The sequence below is a fragment of the Penaeus japonicus genome, unplaced genomic scaffold, assembly GCF_977035675.1.
Source record: "Penaeus japonicus unplaced genomic scaffold, GWHDUDI00000001_assembly GWHDUDI00000001, whole genome shotgun sequence".
Classification (NCBI taxonomy): Eukaryota; Metazoa; Arthropoda; class Malacostraca; order Decapoda; family Penaeidae; genus Penaeus; species Penaeus japonicus.
Genome location: NW_028234403.1, coordinates 2,214,473 through 2,231,972, shown reverse-complemented (window position 1 = coordinate 2,231,972; position 17,500 = coordinate 2,214,473). Strand labels below are relative to the sequence as shown.

The window sequence follows — 17,500 nt, the reverse complement described above, 5'->3', positions numbered from 1 at the left end:
AAATTATGGATGATTTATTATCAAAAATGCGATGATTGTGACATGATTATCTTGAATGAATGTAAAGTTTGTTGTATTTGTATTTGTATGAGGTACGATTTTTGTATATATTACAAATTTTTTAACAGAGGGAATAAGAAAGTAGATCTGTAAGTATTTTTGCTGTTGTTGATATCATACGTAATTTAAAAAATACACATTCTCTATGTTAGTTGGTTTATAATTCCTGGATCTGTGGTATATATGGAGAGGGGAATATTCTATGAAACTGTGTGAACTAATTGTGAAACAGAAGTGGGTCAGTGATTGGTTTTCAGAGTAAGTGTATGGTTTTCATCATGAATTCTTATATGATTAGGCAAATGTATGTTACAAAAATAAAGTCCTTTATCAGGATATGTATTCAGTGTCAAAATCATCTTGGTTACTTTTCTTTTTTAATAATGAACCTCTTTTGTCAATTTCAGGAAACAAGTTGGCAAGACAGAAGGACGGTCGTGCTGCAAGACTGACAAGAAACCCACCGTTGCTGAATTTACTGGTCGTTCCAAGAGTGAAAAAGGTTGCAAGGTTAGTTTTTCACAAAACACATTTTTTGAACCAATGTATTATTTTTAATTCCCCTCTCTGACGAGTATGTTTCACAAGGCCCAATCACTTTCATACTGCATTTTTATCTTTTGTTGAAATTACAAGCTGTTTTTTTCCTTCAGTTATGATGCTCTGTGATACCAAATATTAATCAATGTCACTTTGCCATTAAATCATAAATTGACTCATGTTTCATTCTAAAAGTCTAGAAAATAAGATAAAACACACATAGGGTTAGGCAAAGATTGTACAAACTGCTTTCTCTTTCTGAAGATATCTGGAAAATTACAGCTAATATTTTCTTGTGTTTTTATAGAATACCAAAATGACACCAGAGGCAAGAAAGCAGAGCAACAGTGCCAATAGCTTAAGTAGTTGTCAAACATTTGAAGTGAAAGAAGAAACTGGAGTTAAGGAAGAAAAGGTGAGGGCTAGATACATATGTAAGCCATATGTCTCTCAAACTGTTTACATTTATGTGTTTATATTTCTGTCTATAACTACTGCTATATAATGTGCCATATAAGCTAGCTGCTATTGTTATTTCCTTGAGTAATTAACAGCTTGGCCCTGTATCATATGCCAAATATATCACATATATCAGTGGTCATAGAATTTGCCATTCCACTCTCTCTGGAACGGGGTCTTGTGTTGTTATAATAAGAATCATATTTCCAAGTTTTATGCGTAGTTGTAGTTTGCTTTGTTCGTGTCCTCTATGTTTTTGCTCCTCCCTTGTGTAGAGTGTTACACTTCAGCGATAGTTATTTAAGTTAGGTGTTGTGAACACAAAGTTGACTTCATAATTTTACTTGGTTTACTTACAAAGTAATCCTGTGTCATTTGTCTGAGCAAGTATCCTCTCTCCCAAGATGACTTTGTGATTTAGACCTTTGTCACTATCACCATCCAGTTTATTATTATAATGGCCTGGGGATAAGCCCTTAAGGCTTTATCTTAAGGACTTATCTTTAATGCAGTTCCAACACTACACTCAGAATTATCTTAATTACTACCTTTCTTTAAGTCAGGCTGGTGACAATGTAAATGTGTGTATCCATATAGCTATCTCTGTGTAAATAAGCCTGTACATGTGGCTGTGTATATATGTGGATTTAGATTGATTAAAGTATAGAATTTCATTAATGTTCATTTTTTCTTTCTCTTTTTTAATCTTCAGGATGATGTAAGTGAGGCAGGGACATATACTATTGAAAAGGACTCACCATCCCCGGAAGTAGAGCAGGCGAGAAATGACATCGATCGGGTATTTGGTGTGTCAGGACCAGAGAGTGAAGCAGATGCCACGCCTGCTACACCGAGAGGAAACATTGTCTCTGAGGAATCCTGGACGACCAGCTCAGATGCTGAGAAATTCAAGGTTATTTGCTGTCTCATAGTTAATTGTTGAAATATTATTGTCTGTGGCTTATTTTTGCCTTTTTACTCTTTTATTTGATTTATCTATTTATTATTATTATTATTTTTTTTTAATTATTTGGATGATGTTCCATAACTACTTGATTTCTGATTTATTATTGCTGATTATTATCATTAATACTAATAGCAGTAATGTGATTATTATGCTGATAGTTTGACAAATTTAGTTATCCCAAAATATTATACAAGAAAAAAAAAATCTAGGACAATATCACATAATATCCTTCACTCTTCCCACTTCAGAGTCCCAGCAGCATCAGCCGGAGCAGTCCCAACTGGATCCAACAGTGGGCAGCACAAGTTGCGGAACACACCAAATCACCTGACAGCTCTACCAAGAACTCCCTTGGATCTCCTCGTGGCCACAAACCCCCTCTAGCTTCCCTCTCATCCTCTCAGGAGAGCAGTGACTCACGGCCAAGACGGAAACTTCCCACGCTGCCCACACACCATGCGCCTTTCGCTGTAACCTCTCCCAGGGCATCAGACATGTCAGATCATGAGAGCCCCACCAAAGGCCGGGTAAGTAATCTTGAGGATTTGTGCCCTTGATTGGCGTTCCCTTTAATCTTTTCCTCTCTCAGGATCAGACTCTCATAGATTGTATCATACATATCAATATCTTCAGTCTTTCTTGCTTTATGTTTTGGTATAGGTATAAATTGCTTCGCAGGTCTTGATGCATTAGGATCTGTTATCATTTTCTCAGATGACTTTTGTCATCATGATCCTTGTTGTATTTACTGAACTTGGCTTCTTTCAGCAACAGTTGTAATTAACCAGCTGCCATCTTAACCATGTGTTTTCATCTGACTGCTGCTGCTTAGACTAGCAGTAATCTACTTCTACTCTTTGTGATTTCTCATCTCTTTAATGTCTTTTATATCTTTCTCAAGATGTCCTTTTGTGGCTTTGTCAATGTAGAGAATGATGGTAACATTAACCCTCTCTGGACGGGTGGTACACTACTGTACCGCTCATTCAAAAGCCCAGTGGCCGGGCGGCACAGTATTGTGCCAGCCATTTAATTGATTTAGGTCTAAGCGCACGAAAGCCCCGGCATTGTGACATTCAAGGCTAGAATAACCCCGTCGTGAGTGGGTTAAAACCACAAACCTCAAAATGATTATAAGAGAGAATCTTTTCTAAAAATTTTGAAAAACTTAATGCAAATCATCTCTACATGGTAATTCCACAGATATAGTACTTTAATGGGAAAATCCTACACTATTTTCAAGGATAAATGATGTGCTTTTGTACATTTGTAAAACATACCTTTTTGTGATGTTATTTCTCCATGCTCAGTATACTAGTTACTATTATAAAAGTATCTACATCATTTAACAGATTAGGAGTCAGATTTATCCTAACAAATCCTTTATCAGAAACTTTCCAATCAGTTAGTTAAGCCTGCGAGTCCCTCTTCCAGTTCTTAGTATCTTGAAAAGATTTCTTTAGAGTAATTGTGACTTTTGGTCTTTCAGAAGTCTTTGCAGTGCTGAATATTCCCCCAAGGCTGTTGAGAGAATCATCAAGATTTATTTTAAATAATCTTGACTAATATCTCTTCGTGTTCATGTATTCTTCTTTCTGTTTCTTCTTTTATATTATTGGTATATGTAGACTAACAAATCTCTTGACATAAGACCCATCTGCAGATCATGTAAGTTGAATGTAGAGCTTATTTTGTCTGCTTCATGTGTATTATCATCTTATGATATTTACCTTGCAATCTCAATTAACCCTTTCTGTTATGTAACAGATCATTCCTGCTTTGCACTTGAGGGCTTTGGGGTTTTTGGTTTCCCTCGCTTTGGGTTTTTTATTAATGCTCTTACGGAATCTTTGAAACGTATAGTTTAATGTCCTGCAAATACTTTTATTTGGATTACAGTGCTTTTCAATAGGGTAAATTTCAAAGAAATAATGAATGAAAGGCCATCTTTTGTTGTGTAAATGTGTGGATATATATATATATCTGTTTAACTGCACTAGTTCCTTTTAGTCTTACAATGATGCATTTGCTTTTGATTATATTTTTTAAAGAAAATTTTGATTTGAGGTATAAATAACTTTTTAACAACTTTTTTTTTCACATGGGAAGAAAAGTAAAGCATCATTTAGCTTGTTGTTAAAACAGACATTAGTTACTTTTTAGCATCTGTCTTTAGAAATATAGAATATAGATTAATATCAGCTGTATTCAAAATCCAGTAGTTTACAACAGTGAATTAAATGCTAAAAAATAAATGTAATCAGAGTATAATAATATAATTTGATTTTCATTTCACTTTGGTATCTGCAAGCGCATGAATAATTTTACACTCTTAGTAACTGAAATAAACGGCTCCATAAAGAAAAAAAACTTTTTTTGTGGGTGTTATTAGTTGCAAAAATGAAGAGTTTCCCCTTTCCTCCAGCTGCAGCACGACCTTTATGAATCTTCAACTCAACCTGCAAGTGACTACAGCCGGGACACTGAGTCTTTCCTTCGAGACACTCAGCAACTTGTAACCTCTCTGCAGGCACGAATGGAAAGGAAGAAGGGCAGCTCAGCGGCCTTGAGAGGCTCTTCCTTTGAATCCCATGACTCAGGAGGCGACTCGGACCTGGACACCAGCACATCCTACCCCATCAATGATGATGATGATAGACTCATGAAAACCATTGACTCTCAGCTCAAGACAAAGCTAAAGCTGGCTGGCATCGACGGCATGTCGAAAACTCCTCCACTGGGCACTAGTCCCAGAAAGGCTGACCCGCTGGGGCTTGAAGGAAGACTGAAGCTCACCAGTCATTTCAAGAGAGAAAGATCCATTGTATCAGACAGCGGGTATGATGTTTATGCTGATAGACGGGAAGAAAACAGCTTGCAGTCTGATAGCAGTAGTGAAGCTAGTGAGCCAGTTAAAGATAGTCGCAAGACCAATGATAATAATCCACCCCTCAAGTTTAATAGAGCTTTTAGGTATAGTATCTTAATGTTTTATGGCATGTGCAGGTAGTTTAGTTTTGTATTTTATTTTATGTCAATGTTGCATTTGTGTGTGTGCTTGTGTGTGACTGTTTATGTATGTATTATATACCTATGTTGGTCTGTGGGTTTCTATGTCTCCGTCTGAGTCTGTATCTGTGTTTGTGTCCTTGTGTGAATCTGTATATTATGAGTGACTGACTGCAAGTCTGTCTCTGATTGTCTATCTTTCTGTGTTTGTGTGTCTGTGTCTGTAAGTAGATCCTGATATGGAAAATGGATAATATGATTAATTCATATTTCAGAAACCCCTATTCACAAAAACAAATTCTTTCTAGCTTAAGAAGAGCTCGTCTTGCATGTGACGATTCTTCACAGCAGCACCACACACCTACACCAGTGGAAAAGAAGAAGCCTGTCAGACCTACCAGCGCAGGCAACCCAGGGGGCAGTCGCAGAATTCCCCTAAGCACGAGTAAAAGTCTCCAGGGGTCTGATATTAACACTAGAGGTAGTGCATCCCAGTCCAGCACACCCAAAAACAACTCAGCCGACTTTAATAGAGGAGACGGAGGCAGATTTAGCTTACGGCTTCCACGATCTGGTTCAACTTCTGTGAGTTTGATTATTTTTTTTCCACCCCATTTTTAATTATTCAAATTCTTAAAATATATCAAGAGATCAGTCTGTCACACAGCACTTTGTTTTGATTGCTTTAGTATTTTCATGTATTTTACGTTATTTCAGAGTCCCGTTTATCTCAAAATATTCTAGTAATTTCAGTAAATCAGTTTAAAATGTTTCAGTATACTAAATACACGTTGAAAAATTCTCAGTAAATTACACATTATTTCAGTACTTCAGCAAATTATGCATGATTTCAAGTTTTCAACGAGTTCATTTGTCCCCTCCCAGGCCGTATCAAAATCCCCATCTCGATCATCGGTCAAGAAGGACATGACAAGCAACATTCGCAAAGGTGCTCCGCGGTCCAATTCCACCCTGTCTGCCAAGGAGCAGGACTTCCAGAATTGGAAGCGAAGGAAGAACTACGATCCCATGAAAGCAGCTGCAGAAGGGAGGAAGAAGGTGGGGGAAAAGAAGAATGATAAGCAGTCCCAAAACAATGTCATGAGTGCATCAGATAGAAGATCACCAAGGTAATTCTCTGGGCTCCATGAAGTGATTGCATGTAGCCTTCACTATTTAATTATTTTTGGTACTATTTCATTCATATTCTCAATATTACTGTATTTTAGGCTGTTATGTCCTATTAAATTTAAATCATAAGACTCTATATGCCAGAATATTTAGTGATCATTATCTTTATACAGAATACATCACATCATATTTTATCATGCAAAAAGTATGATTAATAATCTTTTAAGATATCTGGGTATTTATTATAATCTTAAATTATTTTTTTTTTTGGAGAAGTCCATTTTGTATCTAGTAAACATCTACAATACAATAGATTGTGCTCCTTAGTATTATAAACTACAAATCATTGCCCTTTTGTTAGATCAAATAATGAAAGCAACTTTGATTGTTTTCCCTAACCCTCTCCCCCACCAAGTAAAAGTACTTTCCATTACTGGAGATTTCAGAGAAAATATTCCTTTTTTCCCAGCCCGCCAACCTCTCTCCTACGGTCAGCCTCTTTCCATGGCACTGAAGGCATGGGGGTGGCTGGACGTTGGCCTCGCAGGCCCAACCACCTGTATAATAGTGAAGATGATGGCCCTTACTCTTTGGAACAGGAGGTAATACATCCCACTCCACGTAGGCTTACTTGAGATTTTATGGATGGAATGTTTAGATTATGGTTTGTAGGGGAACTATAATTATTATAGTTTTAAAAGTTTAAAGAGTTTTTTTCCCTTTTTTTTCCCGAAAGCAACAGCAAAGACCAGTTCCTCACTGCTCTCCATTGCGAAGGTCACCAACCTCTCCACACCAGCTATCTTCCCCACACACCACGTCTCCTGCACGCCAAGCCACACTAGCAGCTGCACGTGCTCGGAGATCTTCATATGCTCATTCGGATGAGGGTGAAGGACATGGTGGCTCTCCTACAAGAAAGGTAAAAAGTGTTGTATTATCTATTTGATGCCCATTTTGATTATACAGTAATTAGCTTAGCTGACTGCAGCATTATATTCTGCTTTTTTAACTTTATTTCATGAAGTATATTTTGCCATTAAGCATATAGTTATAAGCATAAATGTAGAGAGAAAGTGAAAAATATTTATACATTCTGTACTTACATAAATAAATATATTTGATATCTTTTAGACTTCACTAGATGAATCAGGAAGTGAGGGTAAGCGTTCTCCTATGGGAAGCACAAGAGGAACGGTATCAGGAAGATCAAAAGCAAAAATGGAAGCATTAGATAACCTGGTCATTTCTACTATTCATTCCCTCTCCGTCAAAGTACGCACCACTTCGGAAACTCTTCTACAGAAACTCAAGTAAGTGTTAGCTTCTGGTATGCAGATGCAAACTAAAAGTTTCTCATCTAATGCACCATAATATTAGCAATAATGTAATTGTCCATTAGTCTACAGTGAAATTATGTTAGCAAACTTATCTATGACATATACGTAGTCACTTCCAGAACCAGTGAGAAATTTAAGGTAAAATCTTTTAAAGAAAGAAACGGAATATGATGTATCAGATTAAATGAGATAAGTTTAATATTCTACATTCATTGGAAAGCATTTTGATTGTAAGGATATGGTGTTCCAATTTGTTTTGTAACATAATTCAACAGGTCACAGTATGACGAGGAAGGAGATCGCGCAGCGTTACTGGAGGAAGTATTGGCACATCTGAGTGAAAGTGACCAAACACTGTCATCAGGGCAGACCAGATCAACATCCCGTGAACTTGCTGGTATTCTGCGCAATCTCAAGAAGATCGAGCATGCTCTGGAAGGTAAGACTAACATGTCCTAATTGTAGATGGAAAATCCTTAGTCACTGTAGCATACTGATAGTGAATAGGATATATGGGCCAATAGTGTAATATGGATAGATAGATATTTATTTTTATTTGGTAAGGACTGAATGAGTCAAACCTCAGTGTCTTCCTTGTAATACACTTGGGTTTGAAAATCACTTGCACTCTGTAATGTATCATACATTGCAAATTAATAGGATTGATTTTTAAAATGATATGATCTGTATATGAAGTAGGTAAGCTTGTTTATGTTCATATGTTCATACTGTAACAGAGACATCAAGCCTTTAAAGAAAGTATTGTGGTTTAGTTAGAAGCAATATGTTATTATTTTTGGACAGAGCAGTACAAAGTATATAATTTAGTTGGTTGCCTAGTCTCTTAGCTATATGCCCTATATACAACATCAGTGTATACAGTTATTAAACACTCTTAATTTCTGTATGTTGTGCAGCCTGATTCCAGAAACAGTTCATTTCAAACAGAACAGTAATGCAATCGAACACAAGGATTTTGTTTAATTCCACATAATTCCAGCATGCTTAAACTCTTGGTTTTGTGATCACATCTAAATACTGTACAATAGACCATCTTAGAATCTTTTCAGTTGTTTAAGTTAAAAGAAGAAATCAGAAGTTGATCTTCTTTTATTATTCACTCAGAGCTTGAAGCTTACATTTTTTTTTATCTACTGAGAAGAAACCTGAACTTGGTGCAACTTATGTTTTTACTAACATCCTTGTCTTCTTCTTCTACCTGTCTGCACTTTACCCCTCAGCCCTGAATGATAATGTCCAAGGTCCTGATATTAATGGGTGAGGCACACGGCTTATTTTTGCTACCGCTGAAGCTTCTCATGAGTTTTTAAATGCCGCTGATTTCATAGGATCCTTACCAGAATGATGATGCTGATAGTTCTATGTCATCAATAATTCTTGCCTTTGATAAAAAAGAGAAAGAAAAAAAAAATGTTAACCTTCAGAAGGAAGGGGAACTAGCAACACGAAGGGAAGTGCATGCATGGTTGAATGCCAGGATAAGAAGAAAATAAAGTCTGAGTTGACGAAATTGCATTGTGGTCATGCAAAGAGAAAATAATTAATTGAATTCAGAAATCTTTCTTACTGATTTCTACCCAGTTTAGGATAAGTCGTTCTGTTCATGCTGAGATAAAACTGCTTCTTCTTGATTGATTTTAGCAGAGTTTGCTTTTAATTTTGTGGTCCTTATGTAGCAGATGTAAGTCAGTATCTTGTTTGGATGAAATTAGACAGTATTCATTAGATGGATAGAAAGCCTCTTGCAGCATTATTAGTGGGTGTTAGTTCCTAATGTATGATGTGTAAATTTAAGGATTTTGACTAGTTGTTAGTCCTGTAACATAAAGTGTAAATTAATTAATATTATGGTTACTGGCTGTTAGTTTAATGAATATAAAGAAATTGGATACAGTGCTATAATTTTGAAAATTGTTTGTATTTGTAAGAATTTCATGCATATACAAGTAAATATATATTTATATCAAGCTAAGAACACAGAAATATGTGTGCGTGTTTATGCATGTTTGTGTGTCTGTCTGTAAGAGTGTGGTTGAATAGACTTTATTTATTAAAAAAGAAAAAGAAAAGGTAATTCCATGCCATTTTATTTTTATGCAGTGGCATAGAAAAGATCAGAACAGAGAAATAAAGTTTAGTCTTGCAAAGATCAAAATAGACTCTGTAATATTTGTAATTCAAGCGTAGTTACAAACCTTGTATACAGAAATAATGTTTTGTAAATGATGTGACAAAGAAGCTTTTATTTGGTTAAAAAAATGTTTAGTACTCTACTAAAGGATTGCAAGTGCATGATATTGCTTCAAGTGATAGCATAGCATGAGTAATTTGCTGTAAATTATCACTCATTTTAATCTTTATGACTTGATATTGTACAATATTTCATCCTGTGTGAGAGAGATGGGACGGACACAGACAGACGCAGATGCACACAAAATCTTTGAGGAGAATAGCGTATTCCTTTTGATGAAAAGCGACTGTCATTTCATGAAGTTACCTATGTTGATTAAAGTTTAGGGAAAAAAAAAATATAGGTTAGTTTATTGTTAATGGAGCATTCCCAGCAAAAGGTGCATTTCTCTTATATTTTTGGGTTGGTGTATGACTATGACTGCACGTGAACGTCAATATGAAAGAGTTTGGAAATGAAAGGAATGAAACAACCACAGGCACATATATCTCTGTGAATTGTGCAGTTTTTAATAACAACTTGTTTATAATTGTATGTGATAGTGTAAGAATGTAAAGAACAGTGATAAAGCATTTGTTGTTAATTCATTAACATAAATTAGTAGTTTTTTGGAATGGTTAGTTCAGGAAAAAGCAATCCTTTCTAACAGATTTAACCCTCTCCTCTTCTTTTTTTAACCTCTGAATTTTTCGTCCTAGAAAATCACACATTCAGAACACAATACAAAAGAAGCAGAAGCATAACACCGATACCATGGAAGCCCGTTGCCTGCCTATGTTCACTCTAGGGTTTAAGTGCTATGGAACTCTCTCCGTTTCTCTTTTCCTATTGCTAACCACAACAAAGTTTTCTTTATTCTATCATCTATTACATGCTATTGTATATAGGCATTCATTCATTTTATCACCTAAAAGGTCATGATATTTTGTGGGATAATATTTTCTGTAAATAGTATCCTTGTTAATAATTTTTAGATGGATTTAAAAGCATTAAATTTTATTTGATATGATTTTGAACTGTCTTTTGTTGCATCCAAATTTCAATAGAAAAAAACAGAAAAAAAATCAAAAAAATCATGATGTTCACTACTTTTTAGCTGCATCAGATGAAAGACAAGTTTACATGTGTATTTATTATTTTCTGTCGGTATCTAAAGCCGCCGTCTTTAATACTAAGTCCAAGGGGTCCTTTTTTATATTTAGAATGAGGCCAGCATATCTAAGATTACGAGAAAGGCCATATAAAGTTGGGAATAGGATGGTTTTCATCTTTGCTGTAAATGAAATCAGCAAAAAAGTTTTTTTTCTGTTATTCATAGTCAAGAATTTGAAGAAAAAAAAAGTTGTAGATTTTATACTATGATTCTATTACTGAAAAAATAGTTTTTACACTATGTTTTGATTATAGATATTGATAATTTTCAAGAATATCCTCTTTCTAGTAGTAAGAGAACCAAACTTTTCATTCTGATATTATATTTGCATCCTTTATATAATAAGTACCAAATACTATTACACGTTTATCGTCTAATTGGGTTCAAAGGGATGAAATAAGCATGACCATATACTATTTCCAGTGTGCAGGCCTACTTTTAAATTTTAGGCTGTACATTTTTGGTTTCTCAGTATAGGTGGGTACTTCACCAGAAGAAAAAAAAAATCAAAATTGGAAACAAATATATTTCTCATTCATTTTTGTACACTCTTCAATATTTAAAAAAAAATATGATACAAGGAATGAAAAACATACTGCTCCTTTTAATTATTCATTGCATTCACAGTTAATCTTGTCTTTACTATAATTTCTGTGATATAAAATCTAAAATATCTCTGTTGAGACAAAAAATTCAAACTTTACTACACAAAAATTATTATTATTGTATATTTGTTTTCACACTATCTGCTTTCATTAACATCAAAACACCCTAAATTTTATGTGAAGGGAATTATTCATCTAAGGTGTAAATTTTCAGAGAAATCTTTAAAATGATTTTATTTTGAATCTATGCAATTGCTTTCTTTCTAATTCCTACAATTTTTTTCCCCCCCTTCAGTAATTGATCGAGTAATGGTGTGTGTTGATGACGACGACCTGGACGAGGATGACCTTGATGTTGCTGCTGGTCACGAATGGGGCGAGAGCGACTACTAGAGGTCATTATGGAGGTCGTCCTTTTGCAATGCTCATCAGAGACTCGTGTAGGAATGAAGAAGAAATTTGGCAGTGTTAGGACAAATGGAGTTAATGCAGTTAATGATGGCGCATATGAGATAAAGCACAGGAAGTATATTCTGAATGTTATCTGTATTTTTCTCTTTTTTTTTTTGTATCTGGAAATTAAGTGATATAATTGTTCGAAGCACTCAGTTTAATTTTGAAATTTGATGTCAAATTGTCATGGAAATCGGTATGAAAATAGCAATATAACCGAGATTAGGAGGTAGCTTAGTGTGAAGTGTATTTAGGTGCTTCAGTGTACTGTGAATTAGATGATGATATAATGACAAGCAGAAATTTTATTTCATGCTAATGAAAAGAAATGTGCAATGTACCGAAAATTACGAAGAACTGCAAGAAAAGAACAATGATACACTCAAAAAAACTGACAACACCTTCAGCTGACAAGGAAGTGCCTAATAATAATTTCTATACTGTGAAGATGAAGTGAGAAAATATATGACTGAAGACTGTACATTCCATTACTGTATTATGTAAAAAAAAAAAAAGAATTTTATGACATATTCATAGGTGCCACTTTGCTAACTCTAACCATTCTATAATATAGATATAAAAATGTAAAGTTTGCATCATCTCATGCAGTAGAAGAAAATGCAATTAATGCAAAATAATACTCACACATATTAACAACTATAATTTTCTTCAGTGAACTAAACTTAACACAGTTCACGGAAAAGATGTTGCAATGTGGCTGAATGCTGATGAGACTGCTCGATGTGTCTCCTCACTCTAGGTATACTCTACTATGCTTGGCAATCCAGTCACAAAAACCAAAAGATGCAGCTCTTTTCTACTGTGCATTTCTGCTTATGATTTTAGTCAAAATAATTTATTTTAATAGAAAACATGCATTATACTTGCAAACTTTTATCTGGTGTAGTATATTTTCCCCTTTTTTTTTAAAGTTTTTTCTCTGCACACATTCACATCAAAGAAAATTTAATAATGATAGTTTCTGGTTAAATGACATGTAGATTTGGAGAATACCAAAGCTTTTCACAAGTTAATGATGTTTTTTTTCAGTGTATTAACTGAATTTTTGCTGACACAAAATCATGAAATAAGATACAAGGAACACTGATGTTTTCCGAGCAAGCATGCAGGAAATCACCAAGCTCAGTATACAGAATCTGACATGCATAGTTCCTTTGTGAAACACCATCCCATCCACAGAGTGAGTCTCTCAAAGATATATCTGGATGATGCAAAAAGGTTGCAGCGAATATTATGCTTCTGTATCCTACGAATTAAGATTGTAACCCATATCCACTGTTTAAAAGGCATTTCATTATTGTGCATTTACATTAAAGAATTCCCATCACCAACGGCCATGGAGATCACAAACTGCTTAATGCTAAAGCTAGTCCTGATGTGCCCTTCTGTCTCCTTACCTGCTTCCTGCTTTGATGGTCTCTAATTTGTATTTTTTACTTTTTAATTGTACATTTGTAAGTGTGAGTGTACAGGTGAGCACACAACGAAGGTATCTTTACCTAATGTGTACACTACTGTGTGGTTTGGCTCACACCTTGGCAGCCATTGTGAGCATTCTGTGGTCGAGTTGCATTCATCCTGCAATATTTTTCTATGCTAGATGTGCAAACAATTTACAAAAACGAGAAAAAGCAAGGCATAGCAGCATCACATTTTTATCTGTTTTTGTAACATTTCTTCAGATGTTTGCTATGTTTGAATTTTTTGTGAATTCTAGAGTAGAGGCTGCTGCAGATTTAAACTACTCTCTGTGAACTTTATGAATTGTGTGATATGGCAAAAAGGGTGATGTTCTCTTATAAGTGATATTGTATATAACACAGAATAAATGTACTTTATACATTAAAAATGTTAGCAATATTGAGTAAAGCTTGACTGAAATGTGTGTTTCATTAACATCATTGCTTTTATTTGTTTAATGAAGGTTATTCAGACAATATATATATATATATATATATCTTTGTAAATTTATTTTTCAAGGTAAAAACTATTTTTGTCATGTTCACCAACACAAAAAGATGGAATTGTATGTGATTATTTGAAATAAGATAATCAAAACCTGACTAAATACGTGGCAGACTGATCATTATTAATTACAGTATGGCACTCAACTATCAATTTACTCATTTCTTGAAACTCTTGGGCAACAAAATGAATTGATGAGCTTTACTTGGTGTGGCATCAGAAACAAATCAGAAAGAAAGATATCTCAATGAGCTCTTACAATGTTAATTGACTGGGAAGGGATCAAGACCATAATGGCATGATAGGGTAGTGCTTTCATCACTAATTGTTCCATTGGTCATTCTTACTTACGAGTGAAAGACAAGTGAATTAGTCGGTGATGGTGAATCCACGTGCAGTTTTTTATATGGTTACCGGACTACCATTACTTCAGTTGGTAGGTAAAACACCCTAACACAGGGGTCAGTAACCCTTTGCGTGTGAGGGGGTTGACTATGGCACACCACGTACTTATTAGAAAAGATAATAAGTATTATAATGATGATGATGGTGATACTAATGATGATAATACTATTATTAATAATGATCATACTAACACTAATAATGATAACAAAATTGATAATAGTAATAACTATATAAGTGAGGATGATAATGAAGATGATCATGCTACTGATATCAATACAATGTTAATGATGACACTAATGATGATGATCATAATAATAATGATAACAATAATGATCATGATAATGAGAACAATAACATAGTTAGGGCAATAGTTATGATAATGATGATATGATGATGAAAATTGATAATGATAGTAATGATAATGATTATGATAATATTAGTAATGATAATATTGATAATGATAGCAATAACTATAATAATGATCATAGTAATAATGTTGATGAAGAAAGAAAATAGTATGATATTTGAATAGGTCTATAACATGTGCAGAACACAAAGGATTTTACATCATAAAGGAGTAGTTATGTTTAATTTCAGATTCAACATTTTATTTACATAATTGTATTACCACTTATCCTGAAGCTTTGCAAGAAAAAAAAATGTAGGTGGCACTAATATCTTCCAGTTTTCACACACACACACACACACACACACACACACACACACACACACACACACACAAAGATATACATACATACATACACATATATGTATATATGTGTGTACGTATGTATATATATATATATATATATATAATATAATATATATATATATTATATATATGTGTATATATATATATATAATGTGTGTGAGTGTGAGTGTGAGTGTGTGCGTGTGCGTGTGCGTGTGCGTGTGCGTATATGTGTGTGTGTGTGTGTGTGTGTGTGTGTGTGTGTGTGTGTGTGTGTGTGTGTGTGTGTGTGTGAACATGTGTTTATTCATAGACGATATAATGATAATAAACACAAAATAGATGTGGTGAATAAATACAAGCGACGCGAAAGTCTACGGAGCGAAATCCAGGTTTCAAATCCAGTGAAGCAACGGCGTAAAAAGGTAGACGTGTCCGAATGGTTGCGAAAAGTGGTGAGTTATAAAACTAATTTACTAAGAAAACACTCTTGAACCTCCAAAAAAATATAAATGCATGGAGTACCTGTTAACTCTTTGTAAGGAGAGGTTATTCTGGTCTCGAACCTGCTACATAGATGTTCAGAAGTGATATTTGAAATACGACTATCCCTATATTACAGTATTCAAAGAAAACGAAGGCGGTTCATTGTGCTCGTAAAAAATGTGCAACTTGCAAGGGAAATTTCCTTCCTGCCTTAGATTTCTCCAACCTCAGAGAGAACTAGTTTGTTGATAAGATTAAAACCAGATTTCCGGATTGACTTAACCCTTTTCCTGACGCGAGAGTATATATAACGTCAATTTTTTTCGTCGGTAAACTGTTCTGGGAGTATATATACCGTCATAACTTCTATGCCATATTATGCAGTTATGGTATGCTATAAGCTTGCTGCGATGGTATGGCGACAAAGACAATGTTGCATTCTAATATGCAAGACCTGTCTCGTGATCTAACTTTGATTTGTTATTGAGATATTTAGTAAAATCTTATGCAACAAACGCTGTACAACAAATCCCTTAGTCTCAGCCTTCAGACCTCTACTCCGTTAATTATCTGGGCTGTCAGTCAAACTCACACGGGATAATCGCCTCAGGTCTGTAATCTACCGACAAAAGATGCCGTGTTTCCTTTGGAGGGAAACGGATTTGCATGCACTGTGTGTGTGTGTGTGTGTGTGTGTGTGTGTGTGTGTATGTGTATGTATTTGTATGTGTATGTGTGTATGTATGTATGTATATATATATACACACATATATATATAGATATATATGTATGTATATCTGTATCTCTCTCTCTCTCTCTCTCTCTCTCTCTCTCTCTCTCTCTCTCTCTCTCTCTATATATATATATATATATATATATATATATATATAGTTATATATGTCGTGTCTTATGAACTCAAAAGTGTTTTTCATCATTAGAAGCAAATAACTAAAAAAAATTGTTTTTCAAAGGCGCGCCACAGAGGCACGGGTCGCTCTGTGAGCGTGACGACTGGTTTTGTTCGAGCGGTACGACACTTTCGCCGTCGTACGTCCGACAGCGCCCTTGAAGTTGAAATGATTTCCAGACTGTGACGCTGCAGATAAGGCCTTATATATTCATAAGGATAATGAAAGCAATAAAAGTAACGATCATAGAAATTATAGAAATTATACTCGTAATGATAAGAACACTTACAATGCTGACAGGAACTGTTTTTATTTGTTGTTATAATAATGATAAAAGTTTTTGTTTATTTGATATACACTCAGTGAGTGTTGATATAAAAAGATATGTTATTCATCAAAAATGAGGTAGAGAACAAATTATATTTGTATAAAAGAGGAATTTACTAACCATATCAGTTTACAGGTATGCCATAGGGTAGAAAAATAATTTATAATAATGTCTCCATATTTGCTTTGAACATAGTTCATTACGGTCACACAGAACAGTGGTTCCCAAACTGTGGTGGTCATACATCTTTGGATAGACAATCTGTGATGATGGATTTTATTTAGAAGTCTCATTCAAATTTCAAACGCACTATCAATTGGCATTATATTAAGATTAACGTATGATATAAGCCTCAGTTTAATCGTTCTCCGAAACTTCGAACTCGATATCTGACCCCATCGAGCTAGCCCGCTGTTTATATTTTCGTTCAGTTTCGATAGTTTTCGCTCAGAGCCACACAATCTGCGACTACAAACCTCAGAAAACTCATAACTGCTCGATGATATCTAACAGATTTGAATCGCTCTGTGCACTTCTCGAATCTTAGTTGATGTGAGTGAATATGTGACTGAATTTCTTTAGTTTTTGTTTCGTAACATGTATGTTAGACTTAATTAAGTGCTAAAATGCAGGCCCATTCATCCCACTCATCACTAGTAATAGGTAAGTCCTATCATATTACCAACAACGTAGTAATTTCTCTTTATAATTCGACATCATCTCTTAATCACATGTATAAGACACGAAGCACAATCGTATTACAGGTA

General features: G+C 34.7%; 1 protein-coding gene across 40 annotated transcripts in view; it reads left to right on the top strand.

The window, feature by feature from the left end:
• LOC122257264 (uncharacterized) overlaps nucleotides 1-13,831 on the top strand; it is a 156,238-nt gene extending 142,407 nt beyond the window's left edge. For 18 of the 40 annotated variants that reach the window (XM_086553501.1, XM_086553861.1, XM_086553715.1 and 15 more), the window contains 12 exons: nucleotides 468-570; nucleotides 908-1,015; nucleotides 1,772-1,972; nucleotides 2,275-2,553; nucleotides 4,452-4,999; nucleotides 5,344-5,620; nucleotides 5,921-6,165; nucleotides 6,636-6,768; nucleotides 6,903-7,088; nucleotides 7,301-7,479; nucleotides 7,782-7,945; nucleotides 11,772-13,831. In XM_086553501.1, the coding sequence (XP_086409627.1) occupies nucleotides 468-570; nucleotides 908-1,015; nucleotides 1,772-1,972; nucleotides 2,275-2,553; nucleotides 4,452-4,999; nucleotides 5,344-5,620; nucleotides 5,921-6,165; nucleotides 6,636-6,768; nucleotides 6,903-7,088; nucleotides 7,301-7,479; nucleotides 7,782-7,945; nucleotides 11,772-11,869 (2,521 nt within the window). In that variant the 3' untranslated portion in view covers nucleotides 11,870-13,831. Of the gene's footprint in view, nucleotides 1-467; nucleotides 571-907; nucleotides 1,016-1,771; nucleotides 1,973-2,274; nucleotides 2,554-4,451; nucleotides 5,000-5,343; nucleotides 5,621-5,920; nucleotides 6,166-6,635; nucleotides 6,769-6,902; nucleotides 7,089-7,300; nucleotides 7,480-7,781; nucleotides 8,785-11,771 lie in introns of all 40 variants that reach the window. The other 22 variants (XM_086553194.1, XM_086552601.1, XM_086552372.1 and 19 more) reach the window with 8 other exon arrangements.
• The last annotated feature ends 3,669 nt before the right edge of the window (nucleotides 13,832-17,500 follow it).